Source organism: Mobula birostris, chromosome 30, assembly GCF_030028105.1.
Source record: "Mobula birostris isolate sMobBir1 chromosome 30, sMobBir1.hap1, whole genome shotgun sequence".
Classification (NCBI taxonomy): domain Eukaryota; kingdom Metazoa; phylum Chordata; class Chondrichthyes; order Myliobatiformes; family Myliobatidae; genus Mobula; species Mobula birostris.
The window spans coordinates 15,323,437-15,349,374 of NC_092399.1; the positions used below are offsets into that span (position 1 = coordinate 15,323,437).

The following is a 25,938-nucleotide window of genomic DNA, read 5'->3' on the forward strand; positions in this document are numbered from 1 at the left end:
TTGTGTCGATTCTGGCCACAAATAGAGTATAAATTGGGTATCTCTTCCCTGGCACTTGATCTGACACCCTGCAGGATATGTTTCTTCAAGTGCTTATCCCAACACCTTTACAGCATTAGATCGACTTCATTCACAAGTTGGAGAATACACACAAAAAAAATCACTTGATATGATAGCCATACCATCGTGGTATAGCGAGGAAAATACACAAGACTGATTAAAAGAGAATAATTACCAAAAGCAGAGAGAGGGGGAAATCTATTCCGTTGTTTGTAAGAACAAACATATGCATATTCATTGGACTTTAATAATATCAAAGTCACTTGTATGTACAGACGTCTATACGCAAGGCATTCCTAACCTGGGGGTGGCCAGTTCAGTGTGTCCAGTTCTAGTCATCATGACACAAGATGGATGAAATACAGGGTACAGAACTCAGAGCTTGAAGGGATAACGGCATATGAACACTAACGATATTAGAAAGGTGTTGGGATAAGCACCTCCTCCTGTGCAATAACTCTCCATTCTGGCAGAGTCTCCAAATTAAACTGAAATTTTCAGAATTTGAGTGAAATGTGTCCCACTACATTTCATTGCTATCTTTGACACTCATGACCACAAGTTTGCACTTAAGGCAGAAAATTGAGGGAAAGCATCAACCGCTCTGTGACAACATGATAAAAGCAGAGCCTACACCTCAAAGTACTTAAACATTTGGAGAAAAGTTGGAATTTAAAGGGAAGGAAATAGAACTGCTTTTAAGGAGATTAAAAGTGGGGAAAAAAAACTTCTTTTTGTAGCAACACACACACACAAACTCAACAGGTCAGGCAGTATCTATGGAAATGAATAAACAGCAGACGTTTTGCGTCGAGACCTTTCTTCAGGACTGGAAAGGAAGGGGGAAGATACCCCCTATTTTATAGTTTTGTTTCACGCAACTGCTTTTCTATATGTTGAATAATCTAATAGTCTATAAATATATCTGTAAAATTAACTGAAATAAGAGGGGAGAAAGCTAGTATAAAAAGGGGTGGAACAAGAGCTGGGAAGCAGTAGGTGGATCCAGGTGAGTGGCATGTTTGTAACTCTAAGACATTTAGCTAAGTGGAAGAAAAACAAGAGAGTCTGAAATGTGAGTCTAACTTCGTCTTTACTTTAAGCGAGGCACATACTTATCATGTGGTGGCGTGATGACATAGTAACTTTTACATATAATCTGTAATGAATTATTTAAAGAATGAATCAAAGAAAAGATTTACAATATTACTCAAATATTACTGATATAATAAATACACAACAGTGAGAAGGGGTGATAGGAAGATGGAGAGGAGGGTGGAAATAGAGGAGCTGGAAGGTGATAGGTGGAGGCAGGTAAGGGTTGAAGATGATAGAATCTGAGAAAGGTGGGTCATGGAATCAAATGAGGAAGGTGAGGAGGCTAAAGGGGAATGGTGCAGCAGGGGAACCAGTGGGAGGAGTATGTAGGTGAAAGGGGCTAAGATGAGTGTAGGAAGTTCAGGAGGAGAGAGAGAAGGGACAGAGGAGGAGCAGTTTTTCCAGGAGTCGGAAAATTTAATGTTCCTGCTGTTGAGTTGTAGACTACCCAAGTGGAATGGGAGGCGCTCTTTCTCTAGTTTGTGTTGAACCTTGTCTTGGAAACAGAGGCGGCCAAGGACAGATATGGCAGGCAGGAATGGGGAGAAGAACTAAAAGTTTAGCAACCAGGAGCTCCAGACAGCCAAGGCAAACACAGTTTAAGCATGCCGCAAAGCAGCCCGCCCACTTTGTGCCTCATCCCTCTGATGGAGAGGAGGCCACGTCAAGAGCACCGGATGCAATAAGTGAAGCCAAAGAATTTATAAGGGTTCGTTGACCCTGGATGGTGAGGGATAAGGTGTAGTTACAGGTCTAATATTTCCTACGGCTGCAGGGAAAATGTCTGGGGGGAGAGAGAGGAATGAGCAGCGCAGGGAGTCACACTGAGAGTGGTTCCTGTGGAAAGCAGGAAAGGGTGGGGAGGGAGAAGTTGCGGCAGATGGTGGGATTGCACTGTAAGTGCATCAATTTTCTGACTGAACATTGCAAAAGCTGAATGTTAGAAGATAAACTACGCACTGTGGTTTAAGTTTCTTTAGGATGGTGTGAATATTTCTCACACAGCTGGTGTACAATATAAATTAGACCACACAATGAATTGTGTAGGGTTACAGAAATTTCTGGCCAATAAAGTCTCTCATCAGCCACTACTGCATTTTTTTTATTCTGCATGATCAAAGTTAACTTATACTAATTTCCAAGCAGTGTTTGACAAAACAAAAGACCAATTTTCCATTTTATAGCACAGAATATAGCCTCAATTATCCTTCATATGGAAATCACTAGGATGGAGCAGCACAGTGAGCACAATTAGTAAAACTGCAGTCTGATTAGGTCTAGAGACCTGGGTTTGTTTTTGGCCTCTCGTGCTGTCTAAAGAGTTTACATGTTCTGTTTTCCTCCTGCATTCTAATGACTTGCACATCAGTAGGTAAATTGGCCTCTGCAGATATTTCCTAGTCTGTAGGGGAGTGATCTTCAAAGAAGTCCACAACCTTGTCGTGGTTTGGAGGCTCGTGTGCTACAATGACCCGGAGAGTTATGTTGGCTGGAGTCGGAGAGTTATGTTGGGTTTTGTGCTTTGGCTCTTGGTAGGGTCATGTCAGACAGGTCAAAGGGTAGAGGCCACTAGTGTGGTCCACTAGTCCTCCAGCTTTGGGGGTTTCAGCTCAGGTCTAACAACCCTGACTGGTCAAATAAAATTTATGAAAGCAGCAACAAAGAATTTTTCCACATTGGAGTGCAGTGGTATTCCTGAGTCTCCACCCGGGACTATACAGTAGTGAAAACCGAGAGGAAGCTACCGGCACGATGACAGAAGCCATGAACACGGCCAGGGACAGAGGGCCTTCATCGCTGCCCGGAGCACCACCAGAGTAATAGGCAGTAAGTAAGAAGGGAAGGGGTAGTATCTGGAGGGAGTTGAGGGGAACGTGGTATGAATAAGATAGTATTAGTGTAATTGGTTGCTTGATGTACAGCATGGACTTCATGGACCAAATGGCCTTTTAGAACATAGAACATAGAATAGTACAGCACAGTACAGGTCCTTCGGCCCACAATGTTGTGCCGACCCTCAAACCCTGCCTCCCATATAAGCCCCCACCTTAAATTCCTCCATATATCTGTCTAGTAGTCTCTTAAACTTCACTAGTGTATCTGCCTCCACCACTGACTCAGGCAGTGTATTCCATGCACCAACCACTCTCTGAGTAAAAAATCTTCCTCTAATATCCCCCTTGAACTTCCCACCCCTTACCTTAAAGCCATGTCCTCTTGTATTGAGCAGTGGTGCCCTGGGGAAAAGGCACTGGCTATCCACTCCATTTATTCCTCTTAATATTTTGTACACCTCTATCATGTCTCCTCTCATCCTCCTTCTCTCCAAACAGTAAAGCCCTAGCTCCTTTAATCTCTGATCATAATGCATACTCTCTAAACCAGGCCCGACGAAGGGTCTCGGCCTGAAACGTCAACTGTACCTCTTCCTAGAGGTGCTGCCTGGCCTGCTGCGTTCACCAGCAACTTTGATGTGTGTTGCTTGAATTTCCAGCATCTGCAGAATTCCTGTTGTCAGCATCCTGGTAAATCTCGTCTGTACCCTTTCCAATGCTTCCACATCCTTCCTATAGTGAGGTGACCAGAACTGGACACAGTACTCCAAGTGTGGCCTAACCAGAGTTTTATAGAGCTGTATCATTACATCGCAACTCTTAAACCCTATCCCTCGACTTATGAAAGCTAACACCCCATAAGCTTTCTTAACTACCCTATCCACCTGTGAGGCAACTTTCAGGGATCTGTGGACATGTACCCCCAGATCCCTCTGCTGCTCCACACTACCAAGTATCCTGTCATTTACTTTGTACTCTGCCTTGGAGTTTGTCCTTCCAAAGTGTACCACCTCACCACCAACCTTTGTGTCGTCTGCAAACTTGCCAACCCACCCTTCTACCCCCACATTCAGGTCGTTAATAAAAATCACGAAAGTAGGGGTTCCAGAACAGATCTTTGTGGGACACCACTAGTCACAATCCTCCAATCCGTATTTTCCTGTACCGTATCACCTGCATCTACAACTATTCCAAGAAAGTACTCAAACTCTGATCTCAGATAAGAGTGGTATCGTAATAGTTTGCATCAAATTGTTTTAAGAGCACTTAGCTTATCAATTAACACCCTGGGCAATACGCAAGTACCTGTTAACTAAGTTTTGTGCATTGGCAGTCACAGAAACAGAAACTCATCTGCAAACTCACATGAAGATCAAGTTGGATTAGGCACTTCAGCAAGACGTGTCTGACAGCACAAAAACCCCGTGTTTCTGCTCTGGAATGCCCAGGTGCATATCTCAATCTGAAAACTGGATGAATATTTTAGGAGTTTTATAGCACTGCAGAGTTGTTGGTGGTGTTCTAACTTGCTTTGTAAATACGCAAGTTGTTACTCAGATAAATGGTAGTTTGTCTTTTTTTTAAAACCTTTTTTTTGGTCATTTCCATGAAACTTTGACTATTTCGGGCAGCCACTTAGTTGGGCCAAAAAAGTACTGATCCCCATGCGTCCTAATTAACAGGAATTCATCCAAAATGAAAATGGAAATGTTTACTATGTGTTGTGAACACTTGGGCCAGTCAGCATTAAAAAAGTTTTAAAATTTCAGCTCGAAGACATCAGTAGTGTGAAGGTGAGAACACATTTAGTTTCAAACTTCAGAAAGGTGAAGGAAAGGATAGAATTAAGAGAATCACTGTCAGTCTGAGGCAAGGAAAATCATACTGATTTGTTTATTAAAGCAGTTCACAGCTGTGGCAGAAAAGAGAAACTGAAAAGAGGCCTTTTGGAAAACTTGGTTTCAGTTCTCTGCAATATCTTTCACTTTATTGATCAATTTAAAAATATGCAGTTAATTGCTTTATTTTGTCTTTAGAGCTATTCCCCTCATAAATTGCGAAATGCCCAAATTTACAAGGGTTTGTAGTTGATCACAGTCCTCAAAGTAGTAAATGATGACAACCATCCAAGTCCATAGCTTCCCAAAAGCGGCAACACAAGTAGAAAAAGTGGCAAAGATGGTATATGGCATATTTGCCTTCATTGGTTAGAGCACTGAGTGCAAGAATCAGGAAGTCGTGCTGCAGTTAAGAGAAGAATACTTTGGCTAGGCTGCATTCGGAGAATTAAGTGCAGTTCTGATCACCCTTTGCAGGAAAGATGTGGAGAGATTACGAAGGGGTTCACCAGGATGCTGCCTGGATTAGAGAACATTAGTTTAGAGGAGAGGATGGACAAACCTGGATTGTTTACACTGCTGCCTCAGAGGCTAAAGGGAGACCTGGTATGAGCCTTATAAAATTATGAGAGGCCAAGACAGAGTAGAGAGTTATGCAGAGTCTTTGTCTGAGGGTAGAAATGTCAAAAACTAGGCTCGATTGGCCATATGGCCTAATTCTGCTCCTATATCTTATGGACTTATAGACATAACTTTAAAGTGAGGGGGTTTTAGAGCAAAATTTAAATGGGATTTCTGAGGTAATTTTTTTTAAAAAAAACAGGGAGTGGCAGGGGCCTGTAACTTGCAACCAGGGGAGATGGTGGAAGCAAGCATAATTGTGGCAGTTAACAGGCATTGAGACAAGCAAGCAGGGAAGGAAGCCCTATGGATCACGTGCAGGTAGATAGATTGAGTTTAATTCAGCATCATAGTCAGCACAGACATTGTGGGCTGAATGGCCTGTTCCTAAGCCGCACACAGTTCCACGTTTTCTGAGACGATACCCATTTCCTGCAAATGAACAAAAATTTCCAAGTCTAGTTCCTGACTGCACCATACCTCTCAAACTCCAAACACAAAATACATAATTCAGAATACAATTGCTTTAGAAAATTTATTGAGATTACTTTTTAAAAAAGTTAATATGTCGGGGGGTCACTGGCAAGGCCCACATTTATCTCCTTTTCTTAAACGCCCTGAGAATATGCTGTCATTCTGGTCAGCACGTTCTCACAATATTGCTGAACAGTGCGTTCCAGGATTTACACCCAGCAATGATGGGTTAACAGCAACACATTTCCAAGTCAGGACCATGTGCAGCTTGCAGGGTAATGTATTCTGAGTGTTCGTTTTCCCTTTCCTTTGATGGTTGTGGTTGCAAGTCTGCGAGCTGGTGCTGGAGTAATTTACAGAGGCGGTACAAACTTTGGGCATGGCTCACCAGTAATGGAGAGGTGATTATTAAGGCTGGGATGGCATCATATTTCTTGAGAATTGTCGGATTCGCAAGCATTCAGACAAGCGGACATCATACTTCTGAATTGTGCCCTGCAGAACACAGCAAAACTCTGGGATATCACAGTCTAAGTCATTCACTGAAGAATACCCGACCTCAGATCTGTTGCTGTAGCCAGTGCTAACGTGGCTGGAGCCCTTCTGCTCGATGCTGACTACCAGGGTGTTATTGGTGGTGAAGTTAGCAATGGTAAAACCATTAAATGTCAAAGGTAGTTAGCTACACTAGTCGGCAATGGTAAAACCATTGAATGTCAAAGGTGGTTAGCTGCACTAGTTAGGAATGGTAAAACCATTGAATGTCAAAGGTGGTTAGCTGCACTAGTTAGCAATGGTAAAACCATTGAATGTCAAAGGTGGTTAGCTGCCCTAGTTAGCAATGGTAAAACCACTGAATGTCAAAGGTAGGTAGCTGCACTAGTTAGGAATGGTAAAACCATTGAATGTCAAAGGTAGTTAGCTGCACTAGTTAGGAATGGTAAAACCATTGAATATCAAAGGTGGTTAGCTGCACTAGTCGACAATGGTAAAACCATTGAATATCAAAGGTGGTTAGCTGCACTAGTCGGCAATGGTAAAACCATTGAATATCAAAGGTGGTTAGCTGCACTCTCTTCTTGAAGGCAGTCATTGCCAACCTGCCTTTTATCAATCTGTGCCTGAATATTGCCTAGGTCTTGCCAAATGCAGGCATTAATGCTCATTTGCTGATCTATCAGAATGAATCAGCGCCAATTATTAGCAAATCCTCCTTCTTCTGACATATCACAAATGTAAAAAAAGGGCCTTAAAAAAAGGTTGAAATTACCATCATGTCAATCTTGTGCATTGATATCCCGAGGTTGTGACTGAGGACACTTAATGATCAGCTGCTGGGTGCAGTGCATAATGCCAACTAGCAGAGCATTCTTCCCTGAATGCATTTTTATACTAGGAACATCACAATCAAACACAGTTATTGCCAAGGCTCACCTCACCTTGGAATTCAGCTTTTTGAAGTCAAGTCAAGTCTATTGTCATTTAACTATATACTATACATGTGTTATGTCAAACAAGACAACGTTTCATCAGACCAGGGTGTAAAGCACAGTAGTACACATAACACACATATAGCACACAATAACTTGGGAAAGTAAGAATAAAATCCACAAACTAATTGCACACAAAGTAAAGTGCATAAATTAAATATTGTAGGGTGCAGAACAACTTAACCGGTCACACTTTGAAAGCAATACAGCAGAGTGTTCAGAGGTCTAAAGGCTTGTCTTTATGCATTGGAGTCTCCTGTCTGAAGGTAAAATGTCAAAGAGGATGCTGGATGGCTGGGTGGGATCCTTGATAATACCAAGGGTCCTGCGTATGCAGCGCTCCTAATAAAGGTCCCCGATGGATGGATGGATGGCAGGGAGATCCTTATGATCCTTTTGGCTGTACTCACAGTCTTTTGTGGGGACTTCCAGTCCGATGTTCTTCTGCTCCCATACCAGATGGCGATGCAGCTTGTCAGGACACACTTAGCAGTGCTCCTATAATATTCAGTTGAGATGGGGGGAGTCTCGCTTACCTCAATCTCTTTAGGAAGTGGGGGTGCTGTTGTGCCTTCTTGTTCAGGGAGGTGATATTGAGAAATCAGGTGAGGTTATCCGTGATGTGAACTCCTAGAAACTCAGTGCACGTTACTCTCTCTTTACGGAGCAGCCATGTATGCGCAGAGAAGGATGGTGCATCTCCACCTCCCTAAAGTCCACAATCATTCCTTAATCTTCTACATGTTCAGACTTGGGTTGTTGTTCTCAAAGGGACTGACACATGCTTGGACTAACGTGGCATTAAACTGGGCAACAGAGAGCAGGTCATTGTTGAATATGGGTGGATGCAGGAATCAGTTCTAAGATAGTCAGTTTTCTAGTTAGTCCCACAATTTTGTCCCACATGTATCTTATGATGTTTTCCTTACTTGAACAGATGATTGTTAATGAAGGTTACATTCCATAATTATTCTTTCACCGTTCTTAGCCTCACAATTTCTTGATTCATTCTCCAATTGTTACCATTTGGGAAGACAACTATTTATCCTAACATCTGTTATTAAGATTAATGACTTCTGATCTGAATCCACAGATCACGTGCTAAGACAGCATTAGATTTGCATTTAGAATCCCATGATCAAATGGCCCAATGCTATCCAATCTGGTATTACACAGAAATAATGAATACTATAAGATAACATTGTGTATTTATTGCTATTTTCAAAAAAAACTTACAAAAAGTTATTGTTCATTTGATGTGGAAGCCAAATAATGAACACACAGCTTGAAGGATCGCAAGTTTTAACAGTATTCTTGACTTAAGAGCTTAGGAGGAATTATGGCGCCTAACAGCGACTCCTTTGCTGGCATCTTCAGAAGCAGCTCCATTTCTACCTTTAATATCTTTATTTTTTTCCTTTCAGGGTTCTTTTGAAGACCCTGACCTGGAGTTACAGGCAAGCTTTGATTCTTTGCAGGAATGGGACCCGCTCTCGGGGTTCCACAACATTATTCAACAGGCCAAGGGTTTGGCCTGAGAACCTCGATCGTGTTTGGAAACCTAAGATCTCGGGGCTCTGGGGACAGGCGGATTGAGGGTTGGTGTCACGGCCGGACACTCGTGTCATCGGGGAGGCCGGAAAATCTTTTGCCCGAGGTCTTTGCAATCTTCAGGCACAGAGCTCGGAAAAAGCAACAAAATGGACTTTTAAGATCGTAAGCCAGCGGGTTGTTGTTCTGTCACCCACCCGCTGTGAAAATGGAGGACACCTCCCTCTACCTTGCCAGTGTGTTGTCGAATTCGGATGAAATGCAAAACTTCTGAGGCTACTGCATGGTCTGTGTCTTTGCTATCGCTTACCACACGCTTGGGCTTGGTGACTGTACTGATGCATATTTAACTTTGCTGGTGGGGGGGGAGGGGGGATCACTGCTCATTGCCAATTACGTGCTGGTGGGGGGAGCCGGGGGAGGGGAGAACATTGGGGTTCTCACATTTAACTGTCATTCATTCTTTGGGGCACTTCTCTATTTTTGTGGATGTTTTGCAAAGAAAAGCATTTCAGGATGTATATTGTATACATTTCTCTGACATTAAACTTGACCTTTGAACCTTTGGACAGACCGATATTCCATCTATACCTCAAGTGTCAATTGATAAAAGCCCAAAAATGTTCTCAGCTCTTTGTACACAGATGTATTCCTGTACTGTGTGGAAATTATTTGTAACCCTAAAGTCTTTATGAATTTATAACTTTTGTAAAATGTAATGTGACAAAATGGAACCTATGTGATCCCAGAGTGCTTTGCTGGTTTGTTGAAGTATTTGGATGAAGAAGGGCGTGTATTTCATAGCAGGGAGTATGTTCTATGGCAGGGCATGTTTTGACAACAGAGGAAAACAGGACATTTGGGGGAGAAGACTCAAAAGACAAATCGACTAATTAAAGACAAATATGGCTCATTTAAGACAGATGCAAAGAAGGAATGCAATTAAGGATGAGTTACTGGATATAATGATCTGTTTTGAGCTACAAGGGTTAAAGCTACCTAACAATGACTTAATGTATGGAGGTAGACTTTGCCTTGCAAGTAATAAATGAGCATATTATTGATAGATACTTTATTGATCCCAAAGGAAATTACAGTATCATTGAGTTTGTTGTAGTTTATTACTGTTTGTTTGAAGACCTAGCTGAATGGTACATGACAACTGTTCAATATCTAATTACATTATTACCCAACATGGATGTATAGTACTACAGCCACCAAGTGATCTGAACTAAATGTTATATTTGTGTCCTACAAGAGACAATCCTAAAGTTATAGCAAGACTTTACCCACGTAACTGGTAAGGGTACTTGTGTTCTAACAACTCATTCTATTTTTATGACAGAGGAAGGGAAATGCATTTTGCCCTATCAGCTAAAGAGGAACTGTGATAGTAAAACCTTAAAAAGAAGTGCTTGAAAGCTCTTCAGTTGAAGACATGCAAAATTTATCTTGCCATGCCTAATCGTGACAAACCATTAGCCTTTCCTAAAATACCTACAATACTCAAATGCCATGGAGGTCTCCATGTGACCACAGAATAGTTATCAGGCAAGGCAGCCTACAAAGCTATTTAGAGGGCAGTGATGCATAAAGCTATTTAGGGCTCTATGAAGTGCATTAGCAATCAGCCACTGCCTGACACAACTGTTGTATGAAAATGATAAATAACTAATTTTAGTTTTACTTACATTATTTCGTATTTCAATTGCACTTTTAAGGCTCCCTTAATGTCACAAGGACAATTTAATTTTCAAACAACTGTTTTGCATAGTCAATATTGCTTATATGAAAGAAAACAGTACAAACTCCATTGGAGAGTCACGTTAGGCATGGCTACCAATGCCTGCTTAAAAACAGTGGATCTGAACGACTATGTGACCATGGAGAAGAAAAGGAACAGGCTGAGAAGTTAGAGTGATCCCAGTGACCAATGCTGATACAGTAGCCACGGTAGCATCAGGGGGCTTGTGGAATCACAGACATTGGGCCTTTGAGGCTGCAGGTAATGAGGACAAAGTAAGGTTAGGGAATTCGGTAGCAGGTTCCTCCAGTTTCAGTTAGATTTTTCTTTGGACAGGATCTGTGGATGTCAGCCTAGTCATGCTGACGGGCTTGCCTTACAGTTAGTCAAGCAAGGAAGGGTTGGTGGGGAATTGTGTACATGTCTGAGTAAGGAGACAAACTGCCCTCTATGAGCCTATGAAGCTGGCAGAGGCTTGGAGGAAAATATTAACCCTAAACGTAGAGAGTCAAGAGTTTGAGCAAAAGTGTGTGTGTGTGTGTGTGTGTGAGATAGATATATATATATACACACACACACACACTATATATGACCAACAAGCTTGCTCCTGGAGCAGATGGACCACCTATCTCATCCTGTTTCTGTTAAACCCAGACACAGGCAAGTTGAGCTCAACTTTTAGACTTAAAACGTTTTTGCATCCCATCCCAATGTACTCAGAATTGTGGAAGGAGTAAAATTACTCCAAACTCTATGGAGGTTGTAGTTAACAATAACTTGTGTACAATTTTAATAACAGGGTGACCAAGGTCTTCGAATCTGCTCTGCCATTAATGAAGATCATATCCAAAGTTCTCCCTCAGTACGATTTTTCTACATCATGTTCCAGGAGATCTATCGATGTCTTTTTTGAATTAACTTAGAACGAGCCTCTTCAGCCCTCTTTTTTTTTAAAACTGAATTCTTGGTCCCATGGGTGTAATTGGGAGGGGCGATTGCACGGGTGCAAGTGGGTGGAGGCAGTCGCATGGGTGCAAATGGGTAGTGCAGGCTCTTTGGGCTGGAACAGTCTGTTAATGCATATTATCCCGAAATAAATGAATAAAATGAAATCAGGTGGTGAAAAACCTCTTTGCTCTTGTACTCAAATTGTCTAATACAGAAATTAACACACGATTTGCCTCCCTGTTGCTTGTGCTATCGTGGAATTTTAAGAAATTGACAAGACTCTAAAGATCTTTAAACGTCACTCCAGTCCCTTGCAAGCCGTCAACAAGATGAAAACACTTGCAGTAAAGTAATTATGCATGCATAACGGTGAAAGGGTAAACAAAATCTATGAGAAACCAATTAGGAAGTAATTGATGAGAGATAGCAAGTAGAAATTAATCTAAACATTATTAAAAACAGAACAGTGAGAGTCCTAGGAGTTTGTTAAGAAGTTTTCGTACAGGATTTTGGTTTGTGTGTAATTATGCGAGTTTGAGTACAGGCTTGCAGGAAACCAAATAGTTTGTTCAGGATACCTGACACAATTAAACCACACAGAGTGTTAGAAAAATCCAAATGCTTCAAGAACATTATAATAAAAATTCAAGACGGTGGTCTGTTTTGAGATTCACAACAATGGCATAAAATTTCTGTAAAATAGCACACAGGAAAGTACAGAGGATAGAACAGCAAGGATTCCGGATCTGAACTTTTGCTAGTTTCATATTCGGTTCCATCTCAAGAAGAGTCAAGGGAAAAGAGTCAATGAAGCCACAAGCTCTGGTATTTAGTCAAATAAACTTGCTTGTACTTACACTTCATAATTAGTGAATTATAAATGTATCTTTTTATGAATATAATTTGCTTTAAAAAGTCTAAGTGAATAAAACTGGATCTCTACTCATGCAAGATGAATGAAAGGTTAGCTACAGGAGACAGATATATGGGTGACTGCCAGGAGAGGGAAGGGATAACATTGGATAATAGTGGGAAGAGCACCCCTGTGGCTGTCCCCCCTCAATGACAAGTACTCCATTTTGAGTACTGTTGGGAGGGCACCTACCTGGGGGAAGCAACAGTAGCCATTCCACTGGCACTGAGCCTGGCCCTGTGGCTCAGGAGGATAGGGAACTGAAGAGGCTGGCAGCAGTTATAGGATACTCTATAGTTAGGGGGACAGATAGGTGACTTTGTGGACGCGAATCCACAGAACACTGATAATAGTTTGCCTCCCAAGTGCCAGGGTCCAAGATATTCTGCAAATGTCAATCCACTCTTTAAGAAGGGAGGAAGGCAAAAGAAAGAAAATTATAGACCAGTTAGCCTAACCTCAGTGGCTGGGAAAGTGTTGGAGTCTATTATTAAGGATGAGGTTTCAGGATACTTGGAGACTACTGATAAAATATGTCAAAGTCAGCGTGGTTTCTGCAAAGGAAAATCTTGCCTGACAAGCATGTTAGAATTCTTTGAGGGAGTAACATACAGGGAGGCTAAAGAGAGGGAGTGGATGTCATTTACTTGGATTTTCAGAAGGCATTTGATACAATGCCACACATGAGGCTGCTTAACACGATAAAATCCTGTGGCATTACAGGAAAGATACTGGCATGGATAAAGGAATGGCTGACAGGCAGGGGGCAGTGAGTCTGGTTGGCTGCCAGTGACTAGTGGTATTCCTCAGTTGTCAGTATTGGGACTACTACTTTTCACATTAATGAAATTGATGACTTTGCAGCAAAGCTGGAGATGATACGAAGACAGGTGGAGGGTTAGGTAATCCTGAGGAAGCAATGTGATTGCAGCAGGACTTAGACAAATTAGAAGAATGGGCAAAAGAAGTGGCAGATGGAATACAATGTTGGGAAATGTATGGTAATGCATTGGTAAAAGGAACAATAGTGTGGACTATTATCTAAATGGGGAAAAGGTTCAAACATCAGAGGCGCAAAGGGACTTAGGAGCCATCGTGCAAGACTTCCAGAAGGTTAAGTTACAGGTTGAGTTTGTGGTAAAGGCGGCAAATGCAATATTGGCACTTATTTCAAGAGGAATAGAATATAAAAGGAGATAATGCTGAGGCTTCATAAGACACTAGTCAGGCCGCACTTGGAGTATTGTCAACAGCATTGGGCCCCATATCTCAGAAAAGATGCATTGTTATTGGAGAGAGTCCAGAGGAGGGTCACTAGGATGATTCTAGGAACGAAGAGGTTAACGTATGAGGAGCGTTTGGCAGCTTTGGGCCTGTACTCACTGGAACTTAGAAGAATATAGAGGGATCTCATCGAACCGAATGTTGAAAGGATTAGATAGGGTGGAAGTGGAGAGGATGTTTCCTATGGTGGGGGAATCCAGAACTAGAGGGTATAGCCTAAAAATAGAGGGTGACCTTTTAGAACAGAGGTAAAATCCTCCTGGAAGGGGGGAGAAGATGGCGGCGCGACGGCAGCGCACGTGGCCACTTCGGTGATGGTGTCTGTTATCTGTCAAATAGGGGACCGTGCACAATTCTGATTTAATGGAGACAGACGTGAGAGCACAGCAGAACATCTGGAAAACTTCTCAAATGCCCGCTTCACTGCCGCTGCTACTGTGTGGTAACCAGAATCTCCGGAGCTGAAGGCCCCGAAATCCTCGGCTTTGCGTGTTTCAGCAGCCGGGGAGAGTCGAAGGCACTCGGCAGAGGATGGCACTCGGGAGGCTGTATCGGAGGGGCTGGTCGGAGGCCCAAAGTTTTCGGACAGATGGACTCAGTGTCGGCAGGGGTCGGCTGCTTCCAAGGTATCGGCAAGTTGACGGTGCCTGGAGGTTTATGGCAGGGAGTTTCTCCCTTTTGCTGCCTGCTATCGGGGACTCGGGAGTCGATCGACTCGGGGACTTTGAGACTTTATTTTACCGTGCCCAATGTCTGTTCTTTATCAAATTATGGTATTACTTCGCACTGCTGTAACTGTATGTTATAATTATTTGGTTCTGTCAGTGTTATTCTTTGGTCTGTCCTGTTTTCTGTGATACCACTCCGGAGAAACATTGTATCATTTCTTAATGCATGTATGCATTTCTAAATGACAATAAAAGAGGACTAAGTGTTCTCATAATCTAAAAAAAAAGTGGATTTTTTTTAGCCAGAGAGTAGTGAATCTGTGGAATGCTCTGCCATAGCGGTGTAGGCCAAGTGTAAGAGTACTGTATATTTAAGACAAAAGTTGATAGTTTCCTGATTAGTCAGGGCATCAAAGGATATGGTGAGAAGGCAGGTGTATGGGGATCAGCCATGATGAAATGACACATCAGACTCAATGGGATGAATGGCCTAATTCTGCTCCTATATCTTATGGACTTGCTTTCATAATCAGTACTTGTTTGGAAGCAGTCTGGGGAGTGGGGGAGAGAGACAAGTATCATTACTCACAGTTTGTAAATCATATTGTATTTCTCAGTTTTGTCCTAAGGTTTTCCTTTGGAGATATATAACATCTTTAATGATACCATATTAATTTTATGCATTTCTCAGGCAGGACAGGAAAAACAGATAAAAGGCAACAGAAATGAGCACAGATGTCAAGTAATGGATGGACTGACCAAATACAATTTCTGAACACTTGTCTAAAAATAGATCTATTTGTAAGATAAAGAGGAAAAGAGCAACAGTCATCTCAAATACCTTATATTTAGCAAAGCGGATTTGATACTTAAAATTATGAAAATAAAAAACGACATTTTCTAATATAGTAATTTCACTTCAAATACTCATTCATTTGATTCAGTAAATATAATATGGTTTAAAATACACATCTGATGTCAAACAGATATGCCCATATTTCTCAAGGTGTACATGACCAAGGGGTAACATCCTTCAGACGGTACTGAACTGAGCTGAATTGAATATGCCTGGATTCTTTCAATGACTTTGTGGGTTGGTATGTTATAGTCCGTGTTTTTGTTTTTTTTTTGCCATTTGTGTGATTTTTTTACGTGTGTGGGGGGGTGGTTTTCTTTGTTTTGAGGCAGTTTAAGGGAAGACAGGGATCGACAGGGCTGTGTACATAGTTTGATCATGAATGTACTTTGAACCTTTGATCTTGAGAACTCACACCCAGCAACGCGGTGTGTATAACTCTTGTTTAATCAAGCTGAGCTGGTTTATGAAACGTTATTATGTCAGAAGATTGTGGTTTTTTTCCCACATGTTGCATCGACATTTCCTTCAGTCAACAGACTAACTGCTTCTTTGACTATTGCTGTTAGTGAGGTGTTTATCACTGCACACAAAACAAGTCAGTGTTTTACCCTAAAAACATTCTGGAAAAAAAGCAACTAATGGTATTTTCATAAAGATCACAGTAATGTTCACGTTTATTAGGAATCTTTCCGATTTCAAGCTCCAAATAAAATTGGTATTTGGTACAGCTTTAAAAGATTTCTCAGCTGTCAAGAATACTACAAAACAGATCTGCAATATAAATAAATGAGAATTATTGTAAAGGTGAAAATCTGACACAAGTGAGCTCATCAAGAATGGGTGTCATCATCACTGCTAATTGCTGGTGCTAAGCAGCTCCAATTACAAGAAAAGCCTTTAAACTCAGGTCCCTCCCAAGACTTTGAAGTTTAAACTGTACCTTTATAAGATGTTTATTGATCCATTTTGTGAACGTCTTTTTCTGCACTCTGTCACGCTCATCTGTTTTTAAAAAAAAAGAATTAAAAAATTATTTTTCAACAAACTATTTTTAAACCTCACCAATTAAAATATCAAAAGTTTCAGTTTTCTTTGTGGTATATATGTCATAATAATCGTGAGATCTGTATAGTCTAAGCAATGAAGCTTGCCATCGTTATCAATAATATCTGATGATTAATCAAGGTTTACAATGTAAAGACTCCATCTCCAGCATGTCTTCATTCAAGGGTCTCTCACTAATATTATATTCAGATGTAACCCTGGTCTCTGAATAATAAATAAATTTTCAAAGCAACATACACAAAACGTTGGAGGAACTCAGCAGGCCAGACAGCGTCTATGGAAAAGAGTAAACAGTCAATTTTTCAGGCACAGACCCTTCTTCAGGAGTGAGAAGGAAAGAGGAAGATTGCCCCCCACCTTTTTATTCTGGCAATCTTCCTCTTTCTTCTCAGCCCTGAAGAAGGGTCTCAGCCCGAAACATCGACCGTCTGTTCACTTCTGTAGGTGCTGCCTGACCTGCTGAGTTCCTCAGCATTTTGTGTGTTGCTCTGGATTTCCAGCATCTGTAGACTTTCTTGTGCTTGAAATAAATTTCCTGACTGTTTTTACTTCACTCATAAGTCACTTAAATAGCTATAAACTCAAAAAGCTATTAACTCAAAATGTTGGCTTCCAAATCAATGAATGACAATCTGAAATAATAGAAAGAGAAGATTTGTCGTACACAAACATGAGGAAATCTGCAGATGCTGGTCGTGGGCAGAAACGTCGACTGTACCTCTTCCTATAGATGCTGCCTGGCCTGCTGCGTTCACCAGCAAGATTTGTAATATGTGTTTTATGTACTGACGTAAAGCTGTGTACCCCATTTTACCAGATAACCTCTAACAAAAAGGAAAATATTGTGAACTGGGTATAAAAAGAATAAATACTGGAACTGCTCAGGTCCAGCAGAACCTGTGACAATTGTTACATTTCTGATCAATTACTTTTCAGCTGATTGACTGCAAAAAGACCAGCAACCCCAATCACCTTAAACCGTTTTGCCTTTTTCTCATAATTTTCTGATGGTACATGAAAATGAGAGTCTTTCAATTCCGCACATAAAAGCTCAAGAATAACGTTCAACAACTGGACCAAAGAACATCACATTTAGCAAATCAAAGGTCAATCAGTTTCCCTGCATTTAATTCTCGTACATTTGGCAGGGTTGCTGTGTTAATGTACAACTTCCCAAATTCTTTCTCTTTTTTTTTAAAACACATTTTTACTTCACCGGTACTTCCTAAGTTCCTCTCACAAGTCAATCATTCATGCAGAGTATTTCACTAATGAAAACTTGTTAGTGGGCTTGGAGGTTTGGATTTTTGCAAACTTTGATAAAATTGGAATAACAGTAAATTAAAGATACAAAATAAGCTTGCAAGGACATTGAATTGCAGAAATGCACAAGTGTTAACCTGTGACCACGCCTTTATCACTTTCCTCACGAGGGTATCTCTTCCCAGATAAAAGTACTCCATCCATAGCTACCAGCACATACTGTCTACAATTCTCAGTGAAGCAGTCAACATAGTTAAAGATCAGAACTGGAGGGCACAGGAGACCAGCTTTGCCTCCATGGACTTTGCCTGCATTTCTCATTGTCATGGTAAAGGAGAACACCTAATCAATGATCCCACCCAACACAGACATTCTCCCCTCTTCCATTGGGCAGAAGATGCAAAATCCTTAAAGCACATAACACCAAGGTCCAGGACAGCTTCTATCCAGTTGTTATGACTACTAAACTTATCCCCTCCTATGATAAGATGCACTCTTGACCTCACAATCAACCTCATTATGGTTTTGCATCTTATTGTCTGCTTGCACTACACCAACTACTTTATCCAGCATTCTGTTACTGTTTTATCTTGCACTAATGTACTATTTTAATGAAATGATCTGTATGGAATGCAAGAGAGTTTTTTTTTCCACACTGTACAGTACATTTGACAATAATAAGCCAATTTAAATACCTTTTAATGCCCAAGCTGGCAACTAGATTGTTAGAATCGGGAGAAATTTTCACCATTTGAGGATACATACTGATTAACAATAATCAGAAGCATGCTCAGTATCTGAAAAATCAATTAATCTAAATTTCAAATGATCATCGGCAGCCCTTTCTTCCCTCCAGCCGTCACTATTGCTACTTCCACTCTTCTCTCCTCGCCTGGATCCACCTATCACTTGCTAGCTCATGCTCCACCTCTTCCCATTGTCCATTTTTACTGGCTGTCACCCCCTCTATCTCTCAGTCAACCAAAACATCAACCGTCCATTTCCTTCCACAGAGGCTGCCCGACCCACTGAGCCCGCCCGACCCACTGAGCCCCTGCAACACTGTTTTAAATTCCAAATAATTATTACTCCCTATTAGAAAAAGCTCCTACATTTTTTTGTAAATGCACAGATCATCATGCTCATGGGCAAAAGTGCAAACGCTTTATTTATACAAAGATGCTGTAAACCTCAGAAGTAGATTGCAGATTATTTTCTTCAAAAAACACTTTTAAAGTCAGATCATTTACATCATAGCAAAATAGATTCAGTCCTATTTTTCCAGTAGAATTTGACGTTTTATCCATTGCATTACACTAAAAATCCATGATGATATTTAAAAAAAAATATTGTTGGTCATTTATAAGTAGGCAAGGTAATATTTTGCTTTGCACATCTGCTTCAAAAATGTCAACACTCCCACAAGGGAGACCACAGTTCTGAATATTGGGATCATCCAGGCTTTAAGTCCTTTATACCATGGGCACCCTGTGCAGGCTCTGGGACGAAGTACTGGGCACAATTGTGTTTTATTATGCTCGTTATCTTGTGCCATGAACAACGGAGGATGAAAGTACCACAAACAGAATTAAGAGATGTCCGTAATTTCAGGTCCCATTGATCATCGCCACGGTGAGTACCAATTAGAATCAGATTCAGGTTTAACGTCACTGACATATGTTGGGAAATTTGTTGTTCTGCAGCAGTAGTAATATGCAATACATTAAAAAGCTATAAATTACAATAAATATATATAATAAATTGAATATGCATTGCAAAGGTGAGAAAAAAGTGAGGTAGTGTACATGGGTTCATTGTACATTCAGAAACCTGGCAGCAGAGTGGAAGAAGCTGTTTCAGAACATTGAGTGTCTTCATGCTCCCGTACCTCCTCTCTGATGGTAGCAATAAGAAGAGGGCATGCCCTTGGTGATGGGGGCCCTTATTGATAGATGTCTCCTTTTTGAGGCATCTCAAATCATCCTCGATGCTAGAGCCAAGTGGCCCATGGTAGAGGTGGTTGAGTTTGGAAATCTCTGCAGCTTTTTCCAATCCTGTGCAGTGACCCCTCCATACCCAATGGTGATGTAACCAGCTGGAATGGTCTCTACGGTACATCTGTAGAAATTAGCTGGCGTTTTTGGTGACATACCAACACTCCTCCAGCTCCTAATGAAATACAGCCACCGACAAGCTTTCTTTGCAATTGCATCAATATATAGCACTGGGCCCAAAATAGATCTTCAGAGATGTTGACACCCAGGAACTCACTCACCCTTTCCACTGCCGATTCCTCCATGAGGACTAGTGTGTGTTCTCTTGACTTCCCTTCTACAAATCTACAATCAATTCCTCGATCGCACTGATGCTGAGTGCAAGGTTGTTGTTGCGATAGCACTCATCCAGCTGATCTAGCTCACTCCTATACGCATCCTCACAATCATCTGAGGTTCCACCAACAATAGCTGTGTCACCGGCAAATTTACAGAAGGTGTTTGTGCTGCACCTAGCCACACAGTCATTGGTGCACCAGGCCAGCCTTGGCCCATTCTCCTAAGAAGATTTGAGCCAAGCAACAGAAACTTGGCATGTGCAAGAAACAAGGGAAGAGAAGAGCTTCCTGATTCTGGCAAAACGTGAACAACATTCAAAGATACTCTCACTCAACAGAAGCTATAATTACATAGAACAGTACCACACAGGAACAGGCCCTTTGACCTATCAAATCTGTTTAGCAAGTCACCAATCTAACTAATCCCATCTGCTGGCAAATGATCCATATTCCCTCTATTCCTTGTCTATTTATGGGTGCATCGAAATGCCTCTTAAACATTGCTTTTGCATCTGTTTACAGCACTTCTTCCGGCAGAGAGTTCCAGGCACCTACCATTCAGCATGCAAAATAAAATGTGTTGCAAATCTCCTTTAAACTTTCTCTCTCTCTCTCTCTTCAAACCTACACTCTCTTGTAGTTGATTTCCACTCTGGGAAAAAAAACTGTCCGGTATCTTTTTGCCTCTCATAATTTTGTATACTTCCATCAGGTTACTCCTCAGCCTCTGGTGCATTGCAGAAAACAATCCAAGCTTGTCCCACTTCTCCTTATAGTCTACATATTCCAGTTCAAGCAACATCATGGTGAACCTCTTCTGCACCTTCTCCAAAGCTGGCTCATCGCTTCCATGGGGCATCACGGCAGCCTAGCAGTTAGCACAACGCTTTAGTCTCTTAGAGTCATAGAAAAGTACAGCACAGAAACAGGCCCCTTGGCCTATCTAGTCCGTGCTGAGAGCCATTTAAGCTGCCTACTCCCATAGCCCTCCATACCACTACCACCCATGTACCTATCCAAACACTGAAATCGAGCTCTCATGTACCACTTGTGCTGGCAGCTTATTCCACACCCTCACAAACCTCTGAGTGTAGAGGTTTCCCGTCATGTTCCCCTTAAAATGTTCACCTTTGTCTTTTAAAACAGTACAGGTGACCTGGCTCCAATTCCCAATGCTACCTGTAAGGAGTTTGTATGTTCTCCCCATGACTGTGTGGGTTTCCCGTGATTAGGCTAATATTAAAGCTGAGGGATTGCTGGATGGCATGGCTTGAAGGGCTGGAAGGGCAATTCCACATTGTGTACCAACAACTAAATAAATGATGTGGCCGCTAGAACTATACACAATTCTCCAAAAGTGACCTAGAGCATTACTTGTCAATTTTTATACTCAATGTCCAAAATGATGAAGGCAAACATGCTACAGAACCTTTTTACCACCCGATCCACTGTTGCTGTATTTTTCAGATAGAAGCTGAAGGAGTTAGTCACTCCAAGATCCCTCTGCACATCAATGTCCTAACAGTTCTGACATCCATTTACACTATACTTTCCACCTAGATTTTACCCCCCAAAATGCATCACTTTATGTTTGCCCAAATTAAGCTCGATGTACGATTCCCTCACATAGATTTCCGACCCTTGGAAAAGGTTCCTCACTAGTCATGACTGCATCAATTTGGTGACATGCACTAATCAGACCTGCTACCTTTTCATCCACATCATTTTATGTAAAGGTCACAGCACTGATCCTTGTGGAATACCACTGGTCACAGAATCCAGCCAGAAAAGCATCTGTCCACCACTACCCTATGCACGACCAGAGCAATTTTGTATCCAACTTACTAACTCAGTGTGAGTCCCATGTGACTTAATCTTCTTGACCAGTCTGACATGAGGGGGCTGTGTCAAATGTTATACTAATCATCCAAAATGCCTTACTCTATGCAATCATCTTTTGTAACCTCCTCAAAATTCAAATTTATGAGACAGGACCTTCCCCCACAATGACTATCCATAATAAATCCATGCTTTTGGGGCAGCTTCTTCCCCTCTGCCATCCGATTCTTAAATGGACATGGACCCCATGAGCACCACCTCACTTTAAAAAATAATTTCTGTTTTTGCAGTATTTTTAATTTAACTATTTAATATACATACCTACTTACTGCAATTGGTTTACTTATTTATTTTTTCTTATTATTATGTATTGCATTGTACCACTGCCACTGAGTTAATAAATTTCACAAAAAATGCCAATGATATTAAATCTGATTCTGATTTTGTTTTGCAACTGAGAGTAGATCCTGTCCGTAAGAATCTTTTCCAATAATTTCCCTACTACTGATAGAAAACGCACTGGCCTATAACTTCCTGGATTATGTCCATTATCCTTATAAGAATTGTGCCTTTTGAAATAACTTGCTAATATACTCTGTAGTTTCCACCAACCTGATCTCAAAAGTGACAAGCACTTGATGTCATCTCAGAATGAGTCGCATTCAGGACACTTGAAGGTTTGGAGGACAGCCCTCACTTTGCTCAACCTGACCAGGCAAACCTTCCCACCGTCAACCCAATCCTCTGATACTGGCTCCAGTGAGACTGCGGCCCACCAACCCAACAGTTCAAATTTCAAGGCATTGGGTGGAAATTCACTCCACGATCTCAGTAATCTCTTTGAGCAGAGTGCCAAGTGGAGCAAATGCAATTAAATACATTCAAACAAGATGAAGATAATCTTGCTTAACTCACTAATAAGTACAGACAGCACCTTTGAAACAGTGGCTAAGCAATGCCCAAAGAGAGAAATGAAGCTCAAGTTTCAGAGGAATGATCTGGTAAAAATTGAAATGCAATTGTTTCCCTCTGTGGCTGCTGCTGAATGTCCACCACTTGCAGTTTGTCACTTTTTCGTTATATATCAGGCAGTAGTTGGGGGAGAGTGGTGGAGGGAGCGTGGAAGATGGAGAATGATTTCCACAGGGAGCAATGCTTTTGGAACTAGAATCAGAGTTCCAGCACGAGTTTCACTGCACTAGCTCTGTATTGCAAAGAGCAAGCTTATTTTGATTAAGTTCAACTATAAATATCGAACATTCTCATTCATGCCACAATTTTAAATAATGATCAAACCACAAAGAGCTTTACGCAAATATTTGCCAATCATTTTCATGTCCACTGAATGCTGACATTAAACAAAATTAAACTCACATGCTGGGTCAAATACTATTTGGCAAAGGTTAATTCAGCAGAATTTCGCTCACTTGCTTCATCAAGATGACGCCACCCTGTAGGTGAGGGAGCAACACCTTATATTCCATCTGGGTACCCTCCAACCCAAAGACATGAATATCGATTTCTCCTTCCATTAAAAAAGTTTCCCTCCCCCTCCCCTTTTCCTCTATTTCCTACTCTGGCCTCTTACCTATTCGCACCTGCCTATCACTTCCCCCTGGGTCCCCTCCTCCCATCAGAATCCTTCCTCCCCAGCCCTTTACCTTTCCTGCTTACCTTTCTTCACCTATCACCTTTCAGCTAGCCTCCCTCCACTCCTCCCCAACTCTCTCCACCCACCTTCTTATTCTGGTGTCTTCCCCTTCCTACTCTGTCCCAAAGAAGGGTCTCGGCTCGAAACGTTGACTGTTTATTCATTTCCGTACATGCTGCCTGGCCTGCTGAATTCCTCCAGCATTTTGAGTGTTTTGCTATCCTGATCTCACTTCAACATCTGTAGTTATTGCAAGATAAAACTGGCAGAAATAACTAGATTTTACATTGTCTCACAGTAATACATAACTCACATATTATGGCCTGCATATGCTTTTTGTTCTGGACATATATACAAAGTACCTCTGAGATGCTGTCTGCCACCCCACCATTGTTTGCAACTCACCCAATAAAATTTCTCCAAATTAATTTTAACATTTAAGAGAATGGCTTAATTATGTTGTTCTGTGTTATAAAACAAAATTAACATTTCCAGGCAACGTAAGTGCCTTCTAAGCAGTTTTACCAAATTGGGTTTTAATCTGACTAGGAATTTGGCCATGTTGGCTAAGAGGAGCTAGTCTAGGTTATCAGCCAGCACGATCAAGATTTGACAATGGGCACTGAACCTGAACTTTCAACTGTTTCTCATTTACCAGAGATGCTCCCTGACTTGGAGTGTTTCCAGCAATGTTTGCGTTTTTATTCCAGATTTTCAGGATCTGCAGTTTCTTTTGATTTTCATTCAACTTCCTTTCTTGTACCTCCGACCTTCTACCTTCATGTTTAATAAACCTTGTGAATTGTTTAATAAGCAGCAGTTTTAAATATAGAAAATTAAAGTAACTTGATTAATGCCTCAAAACATTGCAGGCAGCAAAAAGAAATAAAATGCTGAAGATGTATTCTCCGAATTGGAACTTGCCCATAACATTGAGAAATGACAAGTTAACCACATTTCCAGTAAAACGTCTGGGAATGACTATATAAAAAATAAAATATAAAAATTGTGTCATCCACCTGAACGCAGTAAAAAAAATTTTCTCAGTACAGTCCTCGCTATGACAGATGTGTCTCATCATCCTGAAATATTTCTATAGTTGAAGCTTAATCACTTCAAAAACTGTGCAAAGTCTTTTTAGAAAGATCCTACACACCGACATGGAAATAATAAAATGTCTTAGCAACAAACACAAATAAATGCTGAGGATTGTTTAATTCTCACCAGGGGCAGCATCTATAGAGAGGAATAAATAGTTGAGGTTTCGGACCAAAGATCCTTCAAAGTCAGAGTCAGGTTTAATATCACCGGCATATGTCGTGAAGTTTGTTACATTGTGGCAGCAGTACAATGCAATACATGATAGATATTGAAAAGAGAAATAACAGTAAATATATGTCTATTAATAGCTAAATTAAAATAAGTAGTGTAAAATCAGAAATTTTAAGAAGTAGTGAGGTATTGTTCATGTTCATTTAGAAATTGGATGGTAGAGGGGAAGAAGCTGTTCTTGAACTGAGAGTGCAGTGGAGATTTACAAGGATGTTGCCTGGATTGGAGAGCGTGCCTTATGAGAATAGGTTGAGTGAACTTGGCCTTTTCTCCTTGGAGCGATGGAGGATGAGAGGTGACCTGATAGAGGTGTATAAGGTGATGAGGGGCATTGATCGTGTGGAGAGCCAGAGGCTTTTCCCCCAGGGTTGAAATGGCTAACACGAGGAGGCATAGTTTTAAGGTGCTTGGAAGTAGGCACAAGGAGGATGCCAGAATTAAGTTGTTGTTGTTTTTTTTTTACAAACAGACATAGTGGTGAGTGAATGGAACGCACTGCCAGCGACGGTGGTAGAGGCGGATACAAAATGGTCTTTTAAGAGACTCTTCAATAGGTACATGGAGCTTAGAAAAATAGAGGGCTATGCAGTAGGGAAATTCTAGGCAGTTTCTAGAGTAGGTTACACAGTCGGCACAACATTGAGGGCAGAAAGGCCTGTAATGTGATGTAGATTTCTATGTTTTATAAACCACGGAGTGTGTGCCTTCAGGTTTCTGCATCTCCTTCCTAATGGTAACAATGAGAAGAGGGCTTAGTGTTGTCATTTGAGGGACAAATATGGCCAGTACCTTTACGAACACCTTAATCAGTTCCAAGGGCGGTTAAGCATCTGAACAATGCCACTGACCAGGGTGTTATCCTGAACTTTATGCCGCGATGCTAAAGTGGAGGTTGGGGCCACAGCTTTCCAACACAGAGGCAGGAGGATCATTAACAAACTGTGGCTGGCAGGTTGAATCAAGTGCAACATACACTAACCAGGGCAGACTGTTGGATAATCTGCTGCAACATGGGTCTACACAAAAAGGCAAGAGTATTACAGAGCCACAGCAAGAGTCGGATCTTTTAAACA

At 41.3% G+C, this 25,938-nt stretch overlaps 1 protein-coding gene across 21 annotated transcripts in view; it reads right to left on the bottom strand.

Moving 5' to 3' along the window:
• The window catches only part of macf1a (microtubule actin crosslinking factor 1a), a 590,515-nt gene that overhangs the window by 341,628 nt on the left and 222,949 nt on the right, over positions 1-25,938 (bottom strand). For all 21 annotated transcript variants that reach the window (XM_072247359.1, XM_072247356.1, XM_072247358.1 and 18 more), the window contains exon 2: positions 16,324-16,385. In XM_072247359.1, coding sequence (XP_072103460.1) covers positions 16,324-16,385 — 62 coding nt within the window. The remainder of the gene's footprint in view (positions 1-16,323; positions 16,386-25,938) is intronic.